Here is a 22,192-nt window from a genome sequence, read left to right as displayed (position 1 = left end):
AAACAGTTACTTCTTGACCCATATGACCAGTAGAGTGGATGAGCCGTTGTTTTAGAGTTGTCTAACCTTAAAATTTTTTAAAAAACAAACAAACCCTGACCAACATGCTTCCTTAAGACTTCTTTAGGGAAAATATTTGCTGGAACTCATAACTTGCCGAAACCTCTGTATGCTGCTTGTGGGTTTCCTCTGCGTTCTTTCAAACAACTTTTTCCGATTAGCCAGGATGGGTCATACAAGGACCAAGTACTTACGGCAGTATTACTTTCCTGTTGATCCAGGTAAGAAGATATAAGGAGCACTAAGAGGGAGAAGGGATTGGACCACTTTGGCTCCTGACACATGAAGCAGGGTAGGGAAAATCATGACTAACTCATTAAAATGGGTAATCATTTGTGTAAGATTAACTTGAGGGGTAGTCATTGTGGTGCCCCCCTTTCCCGATGTTGCTGGACTACAACTCCCATCATCCCTGATGGGACTTGTGATCAAACAACACATTGAGGGTATCACTTGGCTACCCATAGTTTAGCTGTTCTTTCCTAAGCCATAGATCATATACGTGGCACAATGCATTATAAAAGGAGGGCAATTAGGTTGTTTGTTTGTCTCAAGTCAGAGATTACTTATGCCCAGCCAGTAATATCTCCTGAGACTTGTTCCCACATTGTACCAGTAATGTATTGGGGGGTTTAGAAAACCTAAGTCAGTGGTTTGTGCACATACACCCCCCCCCCCCCCGCGGACCACTTGCAAACTGCTAAACACTTAATGATTTTTCTGCCTGTTGTAGAAATTGTAATGTAGGTGCTGTTTGACTTTTAATTTCATTGCTACGTGTATCACACTTTATTGTATTCCAGAGATTTCAAGATATAATACAATAACAGTGAAAATGCTATTAAAATCATTATATGGATGTGCCATTCCCTGTCTTCAAATTCGCAGACACCTGAATGAAGCTCATGGATCACTGGTGGCCCAGGGTTCGAGATTTCAGAACCTCTGACCTTTTTCCCCCCCATGCAATCTGCTTCCTCCCTTTCCCATGGGCAGATGATGCAGGCTATCTTGTGAAATGAGAACTAGACTTGTTGTGTTGACATAGTAGAAGAGGATGGCTTGACTTTGTGGCAGTTTGAATAAAGCACACGGCAGAATTCCTACCTTTCCAAGGAAAATATAATATAAGCAGTTAAGTTAAAAAATAAATAAATCTTGGGTTTATGGTAAAGCTTGGATCCAACAGCTTTGATTCTCACACACATTCTGAAAAGGATGCCAAAATGTAGAAACCGCAGGAGTTGAAAGGCCTGACAAATGTATTTGAAGGCAAGCAATTTGGTCATGAAGCCAAACTTGAGAAGATGGAAGAAATTGCAGAGCTACTAAAAGGTACAGAAATGAGAATGTAGGTGGCAAGGACAGAACACAGCAGACAACACAGTGTAGTTTTGCTTTGGTTTCTGTCACTTGTCTGTTACACCGAACAGAGGAATTTATCAAAAGGTTCTCTCAAGCAATTTCAAGCACACCTTTAAATATATAAGCTGAAAGTTTCATTAGCTAGGACCAATATAAGGAACATACAGCCTACTGAGATCAATGTTTCATGTCTTGCAGCTTTAAAGACAACTGCAAATATGAAGGAGAAAGAACTCACGTGGATAAAATTTCCTTTTCCAATCATGATTTAAACAATCACTTTACGGAGCTAGGAAGTATTTCTTCTCAGATGAGACAATTTTGGATGTTGTGATCTTCCTTTCTTCTATATCACCTTCTTCACAATCTTATCAAGAACTTAGCAGGATTCTAAACATATCTCTAACTTCTGGTACCGCTTACAGCACAGAGAGAGATAACCTATCAATTCTATGATTCTATCATGGCCATTATTGCATAGTGGATCTTGTACTAAATAGCTTAATATGTGAATTCCAACAGGAGAGGAAGCTGCGCTTTAGATCTCCAAGTGGCTCTGAAAATGTTAGACCAAAATCTTTTTAAAACACAAAATGCTAAATAAACAGGATCTCACTAAAATGTAGAAATTCGAGTCAGCACCACTAAGAATTGGAGTCACAAACAGAAGCAATGCTGAACAAAACATAGCTCTAAAACCAACAGAAATATTAGGCTGATTCTAATAAAAGCAAAAAAACCTGATAAAGGGTATCAGAATTGCAATCTTTTTATGTGAAACAGCTTTGTCCCAATTCTCACAGTGAAAGAAGGAAGAAAATATTGTGCACTTTGCTTAGTGATGCTTCTAAGCTTTACAAGAGCATGCCATGAGAAGTTTAAATTGGCCGAATCCAACAGCTTGCCCTGACAAAGCAAATGAATGACAGTCAGTCATGAGTTTCTGATAGAAGGCAGCTCTGAGTGTACAAGCTCTGGTGGTAACAACTTCCAAGCAATAAAGGCCTTGGTAGATTCTCCAGAGCTACCAGATGAATTTATTGAGCCAGATTCTACTATTTACTAGAATCGGATTATTAAAAACAGCATGGGGCGAATAAAGCATAGCACTGAGGTTGAGTATGTTGTTCTGCACACAGAAAAACAAAACTTCATTGCCTGACGGCAGAGCAAAGCCCATAAACTGATGAGATAAAAACAAACTACTGGGTTGAAGCAGCGAGCCAAACTGAGTTGGAATGCCATGTGATGACACATACAAGATCATGAAGACAAAACCAGTGTGCTATAGCAGATGGAATGTTGGCCTGGGCCAAGGAGATCAGAGTTTAAAACCCAGCTCAACTATGAAGCAAAGCAAATGTCGTTGGTGAAGCCACTAACTCTCAGCTCCATATTTCTGAGAATTTTCTGTTTAAGGGATAACCACATCTATGTCATCCTGAGCTCCTTAGAACGAGGGCACTTCTATGATGAACAGAACAAAGTTTTCAAGAGTTCAGCTTGCATGATGTTGTGTCGCCTCGCTCCTGCTGTAGCCTATAAAAAAATAGTTTTACTCAAGGCTCTGCGGCCACCACAAGAAGGTAAAAGAATCCAGGCCTGCATCAAGCTGATGTTATACCCTTTTCACTGAACAGCTAAATTATGAGGCATCTCAGCTGCCACAAAGGATTTTTGAGAGATATCAGATTTGTATAGCAAATCTAAAAATGAGAGGAAAGGCTGTTAATATAAAAGCACCTACCAATCTTGATATTTAGTTCAGCTTACTCGATAACGGAAGTTTTATGGCTGTGTGTCAATGTTGAGGTGAAAGGAGCTAGAACACTGTTAGAGGAGGAAGATTTGCAAGACTGACTGGGAGTCATATTGAATAGTGCTGATGCAACATAAGACTCCTGAAGTTGGAACAGAAATCTTGTCTCTTCTTCCTACTGGAACCTTTTAGGAGTGTTGAGGTCTCCAAGTACCCAAGAGAGAACTTTACAGCAATACAGCTTTGACTTCAGCATTATTCCTGGCAGTGAGAAATGCTATCTGGGAATCACAGCATCATGTTTGAGGAAAAACACAGAGCAAGCAAGATGGTGTATTTTATTAAGCCAACTAGAGCTCCTTTTTCAGGCATGCTGAGGTTACTGGCAGGCTGTGGTTCATAAAATACAAACAGCTTCATATAGCCCAAGCACCTTGTACAGCTGATCTAAGTTAAAAAATGTTTCTTATCTTGCTGAAACATTTGTTAGGAGCCTACCTGACGTTTTGGAGAATTTGCTGTGCTGGGATTGATATTCCGCAATGCCTAAGAGTAAAAGAAATAAGATGGGTAAGCATTACTCTTTTTTTTTTTTTTTTTTTTCCTGCTGAGCGTGGTTGGGGTAGCTAGGCTGATTTGACAAACACATCACTCTCTTAGCATTCTGACGAGGCAAGTTCCTGAGACAGCCAAAGATGACAAAAGGGTAAGGGAGTTAAGAGCTGACAAAAGCTGCTGCATAATGGAACAAGACGCTTCGGGGTGCTTACAGAGCACACGAACACATGTCATTTAACAGATAGGGGACATCAAGGTAGAGAACACGGTCTGGCCTGAAGTTAGTCAACTTCTCAAGAGGAAGTTACCGAAGAAGAAATCCAAAATTAGAAGCCTTATCTAAAAGCATGCTGGCACGGCGGCATATGAATTTGTTTGAGGATTAATAGCAAAGCAGTTATAGGAAAAGCTTAGACTATTTCAGCTGAAAAGACCCTTCTTTTTAACTTGTCCAGAGAAAAGTCATCATCAGTTTTGTTTTTAAGGAAGTGACACACATTCTGCAATAATCCAGTTTACACAAAGTAGTTGTGCCTGCAAATATTCCTTCGGTGCAGAATGTAGTGCGAGAGTTAGACTCCAGAATAAGAGCAGTTAAAGCAAGAGGCGATGAAGTCAAAAGCCTGAGGAAGTGATCTCCCAAGAGCATGAAAATATTTCATGATGCAGGACCCATCACCCAAAGGGGAAAAGAAGTTTAAAGAGGTTAGGATGTCTGTGATGCCCCATAACCTTCACAAAAGGTGATGCCAGACATTTGAGACAAGGAGCTAATCAATAATTAGCAAAAGATCTAGGACAGGAAGCGCTGATTGAGAGCGATAGTTCTAGAAGGTAAGCTTAATTGTCTCTTTGGGGTTCATGCCTCCAGGGTTATTTTAAAAAAAGAAAAGCAAAAGCAGCAATCAGCCTACAACCACATTGGAAAAACCATTAAAAGCTTTTAAAAACTAATTAAAACTGAAGTGAAAACACTCACTTAATCCAGTTTGCTTTTAAGAAAGCTAGGCTCTTGAGAATAGCTTGCAACATACATGTTGCCTAATGTGGATGAATTCTCCCAGCCCACCCTTCTGTCTCGTAAATCACAGCGAAGCTGTACATAATGGGATGCGTGTGTACCATTGGCACACTCACATCAAGAATCTTTATCCAATGCCAAGGTTTAGCAAAATGCTAGTGACAAATTTCACATTTGCTTAGGGGGCCAGGGGTGGGGTGGGGTTGAAGTGGTTGCTCTTAGATGGGTATTGTGAAGTAAATCCATGATGCCCAAATCATGAATCCAGTGACAGAGTTCATAACCTGGAGTTCTCATGAATGGTTCTGATTTTGTCAAATAGCAACTCATACTTAACTCACCACTACAAGATGTGATGATGGAAACAGGTATAGATGACTTCTTTTTTTACAAAAAAGTGGGGCAAACTCTGAAGACGTGTCTATCAATGGCTATAAGCTACGAGAGCTAAAGGAAACCTCCATGTACAGAGGCACTATACCTCCAAAAACAAGGATGCTAGGGACTGTTAACAAGGCCAATATCTTCATGCCTTGCCTGCGAACTTTCAGAAGAACTTGGTTGGTTGCTGATGGAAACAAAGCAGTGGACTAAATAGCCCTACAGCCCAACTGCAGTTCATATGTCCTTATGGACCGCTTTGTTTTTATAGACACTGTGGGGAGCATTTTAACTACAAAGGAGTTGGGAGGCCTCAACTCAACAAGGCCAATTCAATTTTACAGGCTCCGTCCTCTGTGAAGCTGGAGAACTCGATAGGAACAATTTTTCCATGCAGAGCATTAATAGCTTTTGCAAAGCATCCCAGCAGGTTGCAGTCCATGTGGCAGTGTTTTAAGTGCTGAAAAGAGCGTCAATGCTAGGAAGCATTGAAGTAGAGGTGGGAAGGGGGGAACCTACCTTGCAACAGATGTATTCTGAAGAGGCAATTGACCCTGAGATATGTTCACAGCTGTGATGGTTCTGTCTGCTTGCAGCAATGTCACTTTGCTTGGGCAGTTTAGTGGAGGAAACATTCCTTAGAGTGCATAGGTCTGAATGCTTACCTTCCACACGAAAACAAGGTACCTCTTCCTTCCTCCAATCTATTGATGCTTGCTGGAACTACAAGTGGATGAGCACAGCGCCACCCACACATGCACAAGCAGCAATTTATGTTAGAGTGGAAGCGCTTGTCTAACCTGCGGCCTCACCTGCCGAAGCAGTTCTTGGTGTTTCAGCCGCAACCTCTCTTTTTCCATCTGCAGCTGCTGTAGCCTCATCTGCTGCTGTTGATTGGAGTTGCTGCCCCCCAGAACTCCACCAGGCGGACTTTGGGGGGCTATTGGGGGTGGCTGCTTCACGGGAGCACTTTGGCTGATTCTCTGGCTCATAGCTGTGGAGGCAAGAAATAGGGCAGGCATTTTAAAAAGCAACTTGAAAGCCGCAGTTCAGAAAGCTATCCATTTGCGTTTCCAAATGGATTTAAGGTAGACATCCAAAGTCATACAGTGGTACCTCGGGACTACGAACAGCCCTGTTAACTAAATATTCGGGAAACGAACTCCACAAAACCAGAAGTAGGTGTTCCAGTTAGCGAACTTTGCCTCGGAAGATGAATGGAAGCCGAACAGTGGAAGGGCACCGGTGGCGGGAGGCCTCGGTCTAAGAACGCTTTGGTTTAAGAACAGACTTCTGGAACAAATTAAGTTCATAAACAGAGATACCACTGCACATTATCATGGCCCAAAATCTGATTGTGTAACAGGCTTTATGGATCATTTTGGCATAAAGGTATAAAATAAGTAGTGGCGAGTTTCATTTCAAGATTTCATTTCAAAATGGCAGACGCCGCAGGCAAAGATATGGCTCAGCTCAAGCTTGTTGCTTATTTCTACTTGAGGCTGCTTAGATTCTGAAGAAGTGTGCATGCACACAAAAGCTCATACCAATAACAAACTTAGTTGGTTAGTTTTTTTTATTTTGTTTCGACTACAGCAGACGAACACGGCTACCTACCTGTTACTAGATTCTGACAATTAGGCTTGACAAGGCTTGCTTCATTACTTTATCTATAAAGTCTCTAGCCCTCATTGCTGCCTGTGGTTGAATACATTCATGTAGCATCTGTGGTGAGCTCTGATAGAGCAACATTTGCAGTCCCCCTATTTATTCATTCATTCATTTTTGCTCTTTACCCATCTAGTCATTTCTACCCTTTTCTAAATTCCAGTGCTACTGAAAACAGCTACTGAAAACAGCTGTTGCCGGAAGAGTACCAGTTATAAACTGCACAAGCAATTTATGTGCAGTTTATTCAGAGTGCGGAACCAGGGTTTTCTTGGTGATAAAAATATTGTAGGAGATCTATCTTGGTCCATAACTTTCCAGTACGCATTTATTGTGGGTTTTTTATATACACAGAGATTTTTCAAGTACCCAGTATATATGTATTTATTAAATTCCTATGCCTCCCCATAACCACTGGGCAGCATACATAAAATGCTAAACATGGTTTAAAAAACTAAAACATTTAATTCTACTACAGAAGAAGTGTTGTGGGCTGTTTTCTATTTTATTTATGCTGTCCATTCTCTGAATGAACTGGCAGGCCACTTAAGACTCTAGATTAACTTTCATATCTCAAATATGTATAATTGAAGTAAACACTGAAGCAGCATTCACGGCATCATCCCAAAAAATATCAGCCTTATGGTTGCTCTAAATCCAAACTGCGAGGAAGGTGTTCAACAGAATGGAGCATTGTAGTACATTTTCTCATCACATTTAATGTCAGAAGTTTAAAAGGAAGGAGATTTGCAATTATAGGTGGCAAATGGTAAATATAAGATGATTCTGAGATGAAATAATCTGAATTTAAACCAGCCTCTCGCTTGTTAGTATGCATTAACTCAGAGAGCCTCTGTTCTGAAGACCTAGACATTGTAACTAGAATGCTTGCTTCCCCCTTTTTCATATATTTTGCGTTAAATCATGGGCAAATCGTACACAACTGCTGTGTGCTATAATCACAAGCAGAAGTGGAAATGGAAAAGGACGAAATGTAAAACTTAGGAATCAACAGCACAAAATAAATTCCTGTTTGTAAATACAAATACGTGTTTAAAAGAGAGAGAGAGAGAAAGCGAGACGAGAGAGAAAGGAAAAGGAAAAGAAGTGCTTTTTGAATGTCAGAATACTGAAGAAAAGGACAAATCCTAAAACAACTCTGTCTTGGGTTGTGTTTTGGGATGCACCCACACCCAGAACTTTTACCAACCAGGGATCACAGAACTGAAGTCTTCTCTTAGCTGATAGAGACCATGGATTTAGATAATCCAGCAAACTTCACAGTGAATTCCACAACAGGAGGCCCTGCACTGCTTGAAAAGCCAATTCTGAAACGAGGGGGAAGTTAAAAACTGGTTGCTCATACTGTACAAAGAGTGGGCTCTTTAAAAGGCTCAATATGATTGTCCAACTTCCCTTGTGTGCATCAAAAGCAGTTGTTAAAATCATGGTCATAAGACAGTTTTATTTTGATGTCTTTTAAGTATTTAGTGATCCAAATCTCTCCCTATTGCTGAGAACAACCATCTTCCCATATATTTTCAACCAGAACAGTCTAATAAAAGGGGAGAACAAACTGAATTCAGAACAGCGACGGCCGGGAAGATAGAAAGCAGGACGGCGAGATGACAGTTCCTCCCTAGGGAGGCTCACTTCACAATTTGGTTTACATCAAGAGCTCTCAAAGTCAGTTTAAACTAACCAAGCACTTGGGGAGCGAGGCTGCTATTCCGATTACACGTTTTAGCCAACTGGGCTGCTCCTAGGTCATAGAAACAAAATACATTTGACGATAAATATAGGCTCATGTAGAAATTGTGCCAGTTTCCATTTCGGTTGTAAATAGACAGCCATCGGCCAGCTCCACTGGGCTGTAGATCAAACCCAGGCTATTTATAGGCATGTGGCAAAAAATAACCAAACACTTTCAATTCCTTGAACATATTCTCAGCCAGTTCCAAGATGCTCAAATGATTAGCATTTAAGAGCGCAATTCCTCCAGCAAAGATCTCCTACAGGAGGCAAAATAAAAAGCAACAGGGTGAGAGTGGGGGGGCTGGAGGCACAGGGGTACTTCTTGGCCCTGCCACTGTAATCCATAAAATGGAAGGAGGGGGCTACCATGATTTTATGAAAAAAGGCAATGCCCCCAACACCTTCGCGGTGCAGAAGGGACACGTTGCTTAAAAACAAACACACGGAATGAATATATCCAGGCTTATCTGAAATCTACCAGGGTTCAGTCTGCAAATGGAGCACATAAAGAAAAATTAAGCATGTCTTCATTGTGTTATGGGTTATTATACAGCTAGCCAGGGCTATTAAATAGCTAACCATGGGTCCAGCTTTGGAAAACACTTTTGTTTGTGCTATTAAACATCCTATACTTGGCAAGCAACACTTTTTATTGGGGTGGGGAGATCATCGATGAGCAATCAAAGGAAGAGATGTTGCACAGCAAAGCCCATACAAATAAAGGCTTAGCTGTGCAACCTTCATAAAGGTAAAGGGACCCCTCACCATTAGGTCCAGTCGTGGACGACTCTGGGGTTGCGGTGCTCATCTTGTTTTACTGGTCGAGGGAGCCGGCATACAGCTTCCGGGTCATGTGGCCAGCATGACTAAGCCGCTTCTGGCGAACCAGAGCAGGGCACGGAAACGCCGTTTACCTTCCCACCGGAGTGATAGCTATTTATCTACTTGCACGTTGACTTTTGAACTGCTAGGTTGGCAGGAGCAGGGACCGAGCAACGGGAGCTCACCCTGATCGGCAAGCCCTAGGCTCTGTGGTTTAACCCACAGCGCCACCCGCGTCCCTATTAAAAACTGATTTCCTGCATGCAAAGTTTTTACGTACCTTCAACTCCACTTTGGAGGTTCGAGAAAGACATCTAATGATCTTTAAATAGTTAGCTTATTTTTAAAGTCTGCCCAGACGGAGAAGGTGGGGAGGGAGGCAAAATGACTTCCTTTATCTGCTAGAGCTAGGATTTAACCAGCTTCCTGTTCCTTACTTTCATGGGTATCAAGGAAGTATTTAACTATGAGGGTCAACACCCGCAAATGGGGCAAGTAACAAAGACCTCACAGGAAGACGAGGAACAAAAATGTCTTTATTTCAAAGAGGAAAGAGAGGGATTTAGGAGGAAAGAGGGATTTGGAGCAAGGAATGAGGGGAACAGCAATTTATAGCACATACCATTTAGCTACATTGTTTTTCTTAACGATCACACTTTAGTAAGTAAGCATTTTAGGACAGAATACAGTCCCTTCAGTTTTTCTACTCTACGTCTGCAACTTGGATGAAGTTTTAAGAATATTCTATAATCAGTAGGAATCAAGATACTAGGAATACCCCACCCCTTTCTATCTCAAAAGCAAGGACTGTGTCGTTCTTGGTCGTATTGATTGGTTATCTTTACAGAGAGTGGGACAAAGGGAATGCAAACTTTTATTTTATTTATTCAATTTCTGTACCGCCCTTTGTCAGAAGATCACCATATTTAAGACTATTAATATTCTCTGTAATGAAAATTCAGCAATATCTTGCATTTAATGCAGGCTGCATTTGCTCCTTTCAAAAATATGGAGCAAACGTAGGCAGGACCCTGGCATTTTTGCTTCTTTTACATAAGGCTCTCACTGTTTGTATAAATCAAGTAAGAACTGGTCCCCTTGTATTCTCCACAAAGGAAGAATAATAGAAGTTATGACTAAGCTGTTTAACTTTGAAGTGTCAGCATAGTACACCAACTTCAACTGGCAAATCTGCAATTTATATTTTGCGTTACAAGTATACTATAACTTTCCATTAACTTTGTTTTCATCCTCACATATGAACTGTGCATGGCACCAAGAGCAATTAAAATGGAGGGGAACTCTTTTGTATAGTATTTCTGGGGCTGAAGTTTGCAAGTGCCTTTGTGCATTCATTATGTTTAAACAATACCTTAAACAACATTTTTGCTTTTGAGGGCAAGCCTGACCCAATGCAACTGTTCAGTCCTTTGCACTGTGGTAGGAAGTAGCTTGGATGGGTGGAAGTCTCCCTCTGTCCAGCCCCAAACCTTTGTCCATAGAGTAATGCTAGCATCTCTACTCTGGAAGAAGCAATGATTTCCATCACCTGCCAAAGGCTCCTGAACAAGGCATTTGGAAGGCAGGGAGGGGCTGATCTGGCCCTGGATCCAGAGCCAGCCGCACTGGCATAATTTGACAACATTGAGCCCAATCCATACCTGAATGCCAGGCCAACACTAGCTTTGGTGCAACCAAGTAGGGTTTTGCTTCGCTCACTTTTCACACCAGCTGATGTGAGTGGCAGGACCAAGATGCAGCTACACCATTCTCACACACACACTGCTGCCCAGCTGGGATTAGGATTATATCATGTGACACAGAGCTACTTCTTACTTTTGGGAACTTGAAAGCACCAATTTCCTAACTGTCAACTCCCTCTTGCATCCTTTGAACCACCAGCAGTACAGTCGTACCTTGGTTGTCAAACTGAATCCATTCCAGAAGTCTGTTCGACTTCCGAAAACCAGGGCACGGGTTCTGATTGGCTGCAGGAGCTTCCTGCACTCAATCGGAAGCAGCGGCGGACGATCAGCTTCCAAAGAACGTTTGCAAACCAAAACACTCACTTCCGGGTTTGTGGAGTTCAGGAGCCAAAATAGACAAGTACGAAGGCGTTTGACAACGAAGGTACGACTGTACTTGAGAGGTACAGTTCTCCAAATGTGAAGTGCTCCTGTTGAAAGACAGGTGTTTTCCTGTTCTGAGTATGTGGCCCTAGTCACATGCTGCCAAACACGCATGCTTGCCACTTCCCTATGGTTAGATTCGACTCCAATGATGTTTTGAGATAGCAACAGGCTGATCATGCAGGTACAACTCATGCCCATGTATCCTAGTCACTGACGTTGTGCACGTACCATAAGCATGATTCCTTCCTTCAAGCATTATAGGAGCAGGATGGGATCCAAGACAAAAGGAACTGGCAGTTGTGCTTTTCTGGTAATGAGAGGCCTGGCCTTGCTCCACTCACCTTCTGGGCCCTCAAATTGTCATGAGAATTGAGCAAGTGTTACCTCTCATTCACCCTACCTAGTTATACTTCAAGAGGCTCACGTCTGCTGCTACTTCACTTGGAGAGGCTTCCTATAAAAACCACATATACTGTAAAATGGAGAGGAAGTACCCAGACAGGTTGCATCTTTCTCCAGCCAATGTGTCAAGAATTTATAAAGAAGGTCACTAAATATTGAACGGTTTATGTAAGACTACCCACCTAAACAGGGACGCGGGTGGCGATGTGGGTAAAAGCCTCAGCGCCTAGGGCTTGCCGATCGAAAGGTCGTCGGTTCGAATCCCCGCGGCGGGGTGCGCTCCTGTTGTTCGGTCCCAGCGCCTGCCAACCTAGCAGTTCGAAAGCACCCCCGGGTGCAAGTAGATAACTAGGGACCGCTTACTAGCGGGAAGGTAAATGGCGTTTCCGTGTGCGGCTCTGGCTCTCCAGAGCAGCGATGTCACGCTGGCCACGTGACCCGGAAGTGTCTCCGGACAGCGCTGGCCCCTGGCCTCTTAAGTGAGATGGGCGCACAACCCTAGAGTCTGTCAAGACTGGCCCGTACGGGCAGGGGTACCTTTACCTTTACCCACCTAAACAGCTGAAAGGGTGAACAGCTGAATCAAAAAGAAGCTGGAATGTGTAAACAAGATGCTTCATTTAATTACCAGTGCTTGTATTCCAGTGAGAACAATACAGGGAAATGAGGACCACTTCGTGATCCCACAAGTTGGCAAGGAAGGGGAATTCCTTGGTGGCAGAGTCTCAGTGTGTTTGATTTCTTTTGTTCCAAAATGCCTGAACAATTGGGAACATGCTACTTGGTTGCTTTATTTATTTATTTATTTAGTTAGTTAGTTAGTTAGTTAGTTCTACATCTTATGTAGTAATAGAAGCTTCCTGTGGAGGAGGGTTAATTTCTGAGTTTTGCTCAGAAATTACATTTATTTCTCCTCCTTGGTGCTTTGTTTTCAGTGTTTGCAATGGAAATCAGACTGCAATGAGAGTCCATCTATTCTTGTGAACAAAGCATTTTGAAGTCTCCTAAATCACTGAGTGAATTTGTTTTTTAAAAAAATCTACTTTTAACCTAGAGTTGCTAAATACAGTGGTACCTCGGATTAAGAACTTAATTCGTTCCGGAGGTCCGTTCTTAACCTTTAGCTTATGGGGCCTCCAGCTGCCACCGTGCCGCTGCTGCGTGATTTCTGTTCTCATCATGAAGCAAAGTTCTTAACCCAAGGTACTATTTCTGGGTTAGCGGAGTCGTCTGTAACCTGAAGCGTCTGTAACCCAAGGTAACGCTGTACACATTTCTTAAAAGGGAGGAGGAGTGTGAAACAGGGCATTTTGGTACCTCAGATGGAAAACCCACATTCCCCTCAACTTAAACATGGTGCTCAGTTTACAAAGCAGTTCATCTGCATGCTCTGAACTGGAAAGAACAACAGATGAACCAACACACAGTTGTTCATTTCAGCGGGTTTTGTACTGGACATCTATTCTATATTTACATCTGCAGAACTCCATACCATAGCTCACATCATCCAAGCGTCTCCCAATCACCAGCAGCAGATTATTATTTTGTATGGGACGATGGGGAGATCCTGATCTGTGAAAATTGATTCTGTTTGATTTGTGGGAAGGAAAGTTAAGATTCAAACCACTAATTTTGGATTTACATATGCGCTGTGAGCCAGAAGGGGAAAAGGTCAGGCGAGAGAAGGGTGCGAGCAGAACAAATTCCCTTGGCACAGACATTTGAAAACTGAAACACAGCCATCACTACCACGTAGAACTTAGAACGTTTCAAGGAAGCCTCCTTTCTGTGTTCAATAGCAGGCTGTCTCCCATTTGCCATCGCCCTCAATCAAAGAAGCCCACATGCTTGTGCTTCTCTTTCCCCTTCCCCCTTCAGCCGAGCTCTTTAACTGAAAAGGCCTGGAACAGATTAAAAGTTCAACCACAGAATAATTTTTTTTTAAAAAAAAAAATCTTCTGGCGTGTACTCAAGCCTGTCTGCACTATGCATACACACTGGGCCCAAAAAGGGAAACTATGCAGTGAAAAAATAAAACAGCTGTATGCCTCTCTTTTTTGGATATTGAAGCTTTTGAGTTTAACTGATGCAGCACTTCACATCTTAGGAAAGGATGGAATGCTTAAGACAAGTAGTTGCATTGCTCGGAGTGAGGAGACACCACTATTCACAGCAGATTGAGTGTGTGTTTTCCAGCTTGTGACCTTTGCTCTAGCTCCTTATTCCAGATAGCCTTTAACAACTCTTGCAAGTAAGAGGTGGGGGGCAGGCGGGGAGAGACAGAGATCAATGCATGGGGGGAAGGAGCAAAAAGCGAAACAAAAAAAAAACCCCAACCCTTTCCTTCTCAGATCATCAGCACATGGCCCAGACATGACACTTTGCAGATCACTCTTTCCTGGGAGGTTGCCTCGACCCTACCAAACATGGTTTGGTTCTCACAGTAACACAGTTCTAAGAGCTGCAGCTCTAAAATCATTTTGGTATGATCACCAAAAAATATTTTGAGCTGCCAGTACTCAGTGTAGTGATGGGCAAGTAGCCATTCAGTGTGCCTAAATAGCAACATGCTTGGTCATGATTTCTTCCAGGTAACCAGGCAAGGAAAGTTTTTCAGCCTAACAGTTGGTTCCTCTTCTACTGCCTTTCAGGTCACTGCTGAGCCACACAGCGTGGACCAATTTAAAATTACAAGGCTATTTAAATCAAATCACAGGGAAAGGGGCCAATTCATATCAAGTTCCCCATCTTTTGATTCATCTATTTCTTGAACAACTATGAATTTTAATTGGTTACTAATACAGTTAAAGCCTATCTGCTTGCCACTAAACAGAACATTTTACTACATAGGCGCACTGTTAACAGTTGTTCTGTTACAAAGCCCACTAAAGATATAAATCCATTAAGAGGAGTAATTGTGAAATTACGAGTTTCCGTTTGGCTTTATATACACATCCAGGCACTAAACAAGATCATTTACGGTTAAGTGCTCCAAACTTCCCAGAAGTAATGGCTGGTAATATTTTCATGGTATGGAAAGTGTCCACGCTAGTCTACATTTTCAGTTCACACAATAAATTATTCCACTTTGGAGCTAGCTATTTTAGTGCTTGACCTTAGGACGAATTTTTTTATTTTTGCCTCAGGTTCATCTTTTGAATAAAAAAATAATCAGGCTTTTAACTCAGTGTATCTAGTAAGGCATACTTTCTGCAGGGAAGTGATCTGGGGTGTTTCAGAGTGTAATACAGGCATAGGCAAACTCTGCCCTCCAGATGTTTTGGGACTACAACTCCCATCATCCCTGACCACTGGTCCCGTTAGCTAGGGATGATGGGAGTTGTAGTCCCAAAACATCTGGAAGGCCGAGTTTGCCTATGCGTGGTGTAATACCCTGAAGCACAAATGTTGTCATTCGTGAATATAATAAAAGGGGAACAAATCTGTTAACAGTACAAATAAAGCTTTACTGCATCTGTGAGCAAACACCCTGCTTTTGAAATTGTATAGCTATGAAAGCTTTTGCAACATACAAAGCTGCCTAAAACTTGACAAGTTAGTTCTAATTCCTAGCTGACATTCACTCTTCAAGACATACAGCCAGTTTCACTGTAACTGCAATTATTCAACCGACCTACAAAGACCTTCCAAGTGACACAAGCCAATGGCAGTGGTGGAACAAAAAATGGTTTTCTGACCACTATCTTCATTCCACCTCCATAAACACCTTAACAAACCATCACCAAACAACCACAGGTACAGTTATACCAATCAGATTACAGCTCTTCCTATACAGCCACCCAGTGAAATCATAGCATTTCTGGAGAGTTTGATGCTTGGGTATGTGATTTCTCAAGGGTATCCGCTTATTTAAAGAGAGAAATGAAGGTCATGTAGCACAAGCCTTCAATGGTTTAAGATTTCCAGCAGGGGTGGTGGACAGAAAAATGCATACCATGATGTTTTTGAAACTCTTTCCCCATACTATACAATGTTGTTTCAGGAGTGGAGGCACCCTTTTCCCTTTCTTGTTCTCCCCATTTCTTCTATCTGGCAATAAAGCGGTTAGGCTGAGGCTGCCAGGCAATCCTGCACTTGACCTCCAGTAGGACTGAACTATCTAGAACAGAGCAGAAAGGCTTTGGGTGCGTGGGAAAGGAGAAAGACATCTCTTCTTCCTTCCCTGCTGCTGAATGGTCCTCTTCCCCTAAGTTCTTAGACATCACTGCAATGTTGTGCATTATCCTAGCTGGAACTCTGAACAAGAGAACTCCTTAGAACACATTGAACTATTTCCTTGTGGTTCATCACTTTTTCTTAAGTTGCATAGCACCTCAAATTTACTAGGTGTTTTGGCAGTCTGGTGTCAGAATGCCTCTCATACTGAACTGACCCAAGATCTAAAGATGAAGGACAGGAAACAAACAAACAAACAAACAAACAAACAAACAAACAAACAAACAAACAAACAAACAGGGCAGGGCACTAGTATGGTGTCTTACTGACTAACTCTTTAGCTCTCCCTGATCTTTTGCAATCCTCAGCCTTCTTCCTCTCCACAAACAAAATAGGGCTGTTAAACTTTTTGCCTTCGTTAACTGTATCGTGAAGAGTCAGAAGGCTTATTTAGCACTGAAAGGTGCAATTCTAACCCTACTTACCCGGGAGCAAGCCCCACTGAATTTAATGGGACTTACCACTGCGCAGGCATGGTTAGGATTTTGCTGCAAAACATTAATACACAAATACGAGTAGTGAGATCTAATACAGAAAAAACAAGAGCTGTTGAGTCTTCCAGCAGTGTGCACTTGTGAAGTTAATGCACCTCCCTGAAGAGGCCCACAGCTGTTGATAGGTCAAAAGCCCTGTGAAGCTTCAAAGCCTTTTGTACACCTTCAGCCTGACCTACTCAGTGATCTGCACATTATTTTCGTTTCACTGCACTAAGGCCAAGACAAAACTTCAGAAGCCACACGTATCTGCTTTCTTGCCAGTATCGCGTCTGTTGTGTGGTTCTTTATAAGGACATATGTACAGGTATAGCATTCTAAAATAAAGAACCAACCAACAGAGTTACTGCATTTTTAAAGAGTATCTTAACTTCACATATCCTGCTTTCCTTTACAGAAATACCCAACAGCTTCCCTAAGATTCCAATATCCCTTCTAAGTACGAATGAGACAGAGACATGCTCAGCTTTAGCAGTGTGGCATCACCACAAGCCTTCAGAGCATTCCCTGGCCCTAGCTGTCTATCACATATTAGTGGCCCTGTGCATGCATATTTAACATTATTTTCTCTTATCCAGTATTATTATATCCTTACTAAACAAAAGAAATTAATAAACAGGTACCCAAATAAGCCTATATAATATTTTGTGGAGAAGTTTCCATTAAGGCCAAAACAATTGTTTTTAAACACAACATGCCAATTTTTAGCATTTTTGGGGTGTGTGTGTGGAAATATTGTTTATGTGAATTCCAACCAATTTCAAAACTGCAATCCTAAATACTTACTAGTGAGTAAACCCCACTGGACACAGTAGGGCTTTCTCCTGAGTAAACACGCACAAGATTTTTCTGTGCGTGAAACTAAAAAGTTTACTTTCAAGTCATTAGAAACCGCTCCTTCAGGAAGCTGGTTCCAAGTTTTGATTTCCCAATAAGCTACAGGAAGATAGAAAATGAAACCAAAAGGATCACAGACAAATTCTAAAGGAATTGATGTGGGGGGGGGGGATATCCAAAAGGTGGTGCTTTGCCCTGGATCTTAGGCAGATCAATCGAAAAATCATGTTTTTGTAAGAAAAAGATCAACAACTTTTGGGGTGTCCCGGCTTTTACTTTTTCAAATATGGCAGCTCTATAAATGACCTATATAAAATTGATTGCCAAAAAGCATGGTTGCAAACATGGTTTGCAATCCTGTTACCCACCCACTCCCTTCCACTCTCCAGCCCCAGGCGAATAATCCCTTATTCACCAAGTATTTCAGCATCCTTCACAGCTGTTCAGCCACCATGCATTGTAAAAGGGCAAGCCTGGTTTTCTCAACCATGCCAACAGATAAGAAGAGACAACACTCGTGTGTTGCTAGATTTGGAACAAACACTACAGTGCACCCAGTTCTTTGCTATAAACAAGTTTCCAAAGCTTTATGCATTATGTATCTGCTGAGGGGTTCTCCCATTGATCATTACAGCAAATTATAGTGCAAGGTTTATAACAATGCAAGTTATAAAACAAGTCTTGCTGGCATAGCAAAGAAAAAATAAGGACGATTTTATATTAATGCGGACAATTAGATGGCAAGTACTTCTACTGCCAAGTAAACCCATGAGTGCAACAAAAACGGGCAACCCTTAAGACAAAGATCCTATAAAATCATGAACCTTGGCATTAAAGCGGTTGTCACCTGTAATCTAACCTTGGATGCCAACCATTGGCTGAGGCATTGTGACATCACAGAATGTTCACAACAGTCCTACTTGCTGAGAAGAAGGGACAGTCACGTGCTTGCAATGTTGTTGCTGTGTAAGGAGCGGAAAACCAGCCATGGAAAAGCAAATGCATGCATTGATTAGCATAAGGGACTGAATCAGAGGTGCTTGGAAGATCAAGTCCTGAGAAATTGAGGGGGATTTACTTCAAGGAAAAGTAAAGGCTGAAAAGCTGAGTGGAAAGAGGACTCATGAGGCAGATCAGCTGTCTCTAATCCCTTTAGTGTATAAAGCTAGTGTAGATAGAAGCTTGAAGACCAAGCCATGAACTAGAATAATTCTGGGTCAAATTGTTTCCCTGAACTAAGCAACCTAAGCCCTCTATGGGCATCATTAGGCTAACCTTACGGAATCATTATAACAATTGTCAGTGTAAGTAAAGCATGTAAAGATGCAACATATTATTCAAGGAGCCTACAATACAAGAATCTGAGGAAGGGGTGGGAAGGAGGCTGCAGAAAACTCAAATGTGGTGGGGCTGGCGGTGTCAGTGAGAGGAGGACACTGGGGGGAAATCTATCCCACTGCCTAGGGACGGGAGTGTTATGTGTTAACAGAAGTGGGCAGAGGCACAAGACAGTTAAAGAGACATGAGGTACGGAGATAGGTGGGGGTGAATTTTAGAAATTAATCTGAAATACTTAGCCAAGTCTTTGGCTACAGGTAGCCAGTAAAAAGGAAAAAAATATATGTTATATTTACCTAAGTACAAAGGTGTCTTAAGGGAGGGGAAACAAAAAAAAAAAGAGTCTTAAGTGAGAGGAACTTTTACCAAAGCGTGGGTCAAGCCTTGGATCTAGCCAAGATGTGGTCTTGTTCTTATGGTTTATGTAGTAAATTTCTCCATCCTGGGTCATGGCTTGTTCCCATCCATCAGGGAGCGGGCCTGTAACACAGAAGGAAGCAATTCATAGTAGGCTCTGCTTTGCCCCTACTGAAAAAGTTAGCCAATTTTTATTAAGAACCCCCAAAAATGATTTACACAGCACACAGCACACATGAAACTAATAGTTTCAGTCTCTAGTAGCTCTGGAGGTGTGGGGGACAGAGAAAGATGCTGTGTTATAGTAACACATTCGTTTTGCGCATCTGGAGTGAAAAATCTCAAACTACCCCAGAGTTCACCCTATTTTTTATTTGCTCAAAATTTGCCCTATTCCCAAGATGTAACGCAGGTGGTGGTAAATACATATGCAGGAGACTAGTCTCTGGGCCCAAAGTCCTTATAGTCTGTATGTATAAAGCAACTATTTCTGTCTTTGTTTCTCCCTTATCGCCTTTTAGGAGCAGCTGAACATTCAATATTCCAGAAGCATTTAGGATCTACTTTTGGCTTCCTTTGTGTCCTTGTTTAGTTTTTCTAAATGATTCCCCATATGTTGCACTTCATTTTTAAAGAATGTGAGTTGGCTGGCAATTTGTGGAGTCATTAGGAGGGTTGCAAAAAGTGTTACGACACTGTAGCAGGCAGGCTATTAGCGACTCCTGTATTTTCTCCTGGACTCAGTGCAGGCCAGTATGGGCCATACTAAGATGGACTTGGGCTGAGTAGACCACAGTCAGAGACTCACTAGATAAGATGTCCTGCCAGATACTTTCTCCATTACTATCTATAGAATGGAAACAGTGATCACCCACTTCTTTCAGGACTGACAAGAGCATAGATGAACTAGAAACCGTGATGCATTTTGTACACTAAAATAACTATGTAGACTGTTAATCATAGAAGCATTTGTTTATTGGCGGGAAACAGCAATGTTCTATTTTTCTTCAGTGTCCCATCTTAATGAGCAGTGAGCTAATGTTCAGCATCAAAACATCACAGAAGCACAACATGCTCCACTTATCTCCAATGCAAATTCCAAATACGCCCATTAATTATGTAAATGTATGCATATGAAGTAGAAAGTGAAGAGGGTTAACTAATAGGCTTTCAGTGTTGCTCATCCACTGAGCAGAGAGAATGAAGTCTTAAGTTAGGAAGGACCACCCAAGATAGCACATATGGAGAGATTTGAAGAGTACGTTAAAGAGGAAAGTTTATTAGTAATACATTACGCTGCCTTTCCACAACACTCAAAAGGAAGGGGGTAAAAATGGTATTTCACAATAACTCAGATACAGCCATGCCCACCATCTTTGCACCTCCAGTTCTTATCCTCCCTCAGCAGCCTGAAGGTTTCCTTCGCTCTTTCCTCTTATTATCCATTGCTGCCTTTTATGCCCTGAAATCCCTCCTAGATTTTCTGGTGTCATCTACTTCCCTTCAAAATCTGCATTGTCCATGAAGCTGTTCTTGACCCTCCATTCACCCAATTTCAACAAAATCTAAGTACCTGTCGTCCCCCCCATGTTCTAGACTGTCAACAAACATCTGGATGAGAGGATCCAGTAGGCATCTCAAATTGGAAGGCTGTAGGAAATGGGGTTCTGCAAGGAACTCCACTGGGACCAGTGCTTTCTAACTTGCTTTAAAAAGGATTCGGAATTAGGAGTTTGCAGTGAAGTAATCAAGTTTGATGATGATGCTATGGCTTTGTACTACTACTTCCATCATTGGAAGCAGTATGCCTCTGAAAGCCAACTGCTAGGAATTGCAAGTGAGAAAAATGATGTTGCAGTCATGTCCTGCTTGTGGGCCTCCCATAGACCTCTGAACACCAGCCTCTGGGGATCATGAAACGAAGCGGGCTATCACACTCATATACCGCTTGTTTGCTTTCCATGGGCATCTGGTTAGACACTGTGAGAACAGAATTCGGAACTAAATTAGCTCTTGGTTTAATTCAGCTGGCTCTTCTTATATCCCCCTGTTCTCTTTCAGCTGTCAACTCTTGGACTGAAAGCCACCAGGGCCAGGACCTATTTTAGCTCATGCTGCAAAGCACTATGTACATGGACAGGAAGTATTTTAGCAATCAGGATTTCTCGTTATTTTTATTTTTAAAAGATAATGGTCAGCCCAAGATTACTTAATAAGTTGCATTGCTAAGGATGAATTCGAACACATCCAGTATTTTATCCTGGACACTCCACCAGGATTTCCACAGTGCATACATTGTAAAAACTCCCACCTTCTTCAAAAAATGCATAGGTGTGTAATAAAAGAAGGCACAGGAAAACAAACGTAGCAGAAACATAGTTTGCTCCTGTTCCACTTTCAAAGCAGCATAAATCCCTTGCATAAATAGCGTAGGGCCGTAGGCAAAGCAGAAAGTATGCCACGAGATTTGAAAACAAGCTATATTTATGCCAGCTTTTACTAGACCAGACCCAATGGTGGGTCTCTACCAACAGGAGTTTGCAAGTGCAGGACGTATCACTGGCTGCTGCAATATTGCCCATTTTTGGCACAAATTCTGCTCGTTGCAAGTGGAGACACAGAATCACACTGCACAAAATGAGTGGACTACATTTTGTCATTGTGGCTGCAGCTACATCTGGGGTAGTTTAACACTGTTATGACTCCTGTCCCCTTCCATTCACCCCAATACCCATGCGTCATGCTCTTTCCATGTTCTTTGATACTTATAAGTATCTCACTCCAGGCAAACCACTTAGTAGCTATCATTATTAACCAAAGGAATTAGCAATATGCATTACTGTACACACACACACACACACACACACACACACACACACACACGTATACACACACTGAATCAAGACTACCATGCAGCCTTTCAGAAGCATCACCACTTCCCAACTGAGGACTTTGAAAGGGAAGAAATATCATAACTTCCCCCCCCACCACCACCTTTTGGTGGATA

The 22,192-nt window shown here is 42.0% G+C and overlaps 1 protein-coding gene and 1 long non-coding RNA gene across 10 annotated transcripts in view; both read right to left on the bottom strand.

Annotated features, from left to right (window-relative positions):
- The window catches only part of YAP1 (Yes1 associated transcriptional regulator), a 79,661-nt gene that overhangs the window by 16,461 nt on the left and 41,008 nt on the right, over nucleotides 1-22,192 (bottom strand). For 2 of the 9 annotated variants that reach the window (XM_077927015.1, XM_028726145.2), the window contains exons 4-5: nucleotides 19,195-19,308; nucleotides 5,945-6,138 (exon numbers count right to left, since the gene is read on the bottom strand). In XM_077927015.1, coding sequence (XP_077783141.1) covers nucleotides 5,945-6,138; nucleotides 19,195-19,308 — 308 coding nt within the window. Of the gene's footprint in view, nucleotides 1-3,682; nucleotides 3,731-5,944; nucleotides 6,139-19,194; nucleotides 19,309-22,192 lie in introns of all 9 variants that reach the window. The other 7 variants (XM_028726143.2, XM_028726144.2, XM_028726148.2 and 4 more) reach the window with 7 other exon arrangements.
- Nucleotides 7,723-15,245, bottom strand: LOC144327465 (uncharacterized). Its single transcript, XR_013392513.1, has 2 exons — nucleotides 12,477-15,245; nucleotides 7,723-12,105 (listed from the first exon to the last, which is right to left on the bottom strand). It is a non-coding gene; the product is annotated as an uncharacterized LOC144327465 (long non-coding RNA).

Source organism: Podarcis muralis, chromosome 4 (assembly GCF_964188315.1).
Source record: "Podarcis muralis chromosome 4, rPodMur119.hap1.1, whole genome shotgun sequence".
NCBI lineage: Eukaryota > Metazoa > Chordata > Lepidosauria > Squamata > Lacertidae > Podarcis > Podarcis muralis.
This window is presented reverse-complemented; position numbering and strand designations above follow the sequence as displayed.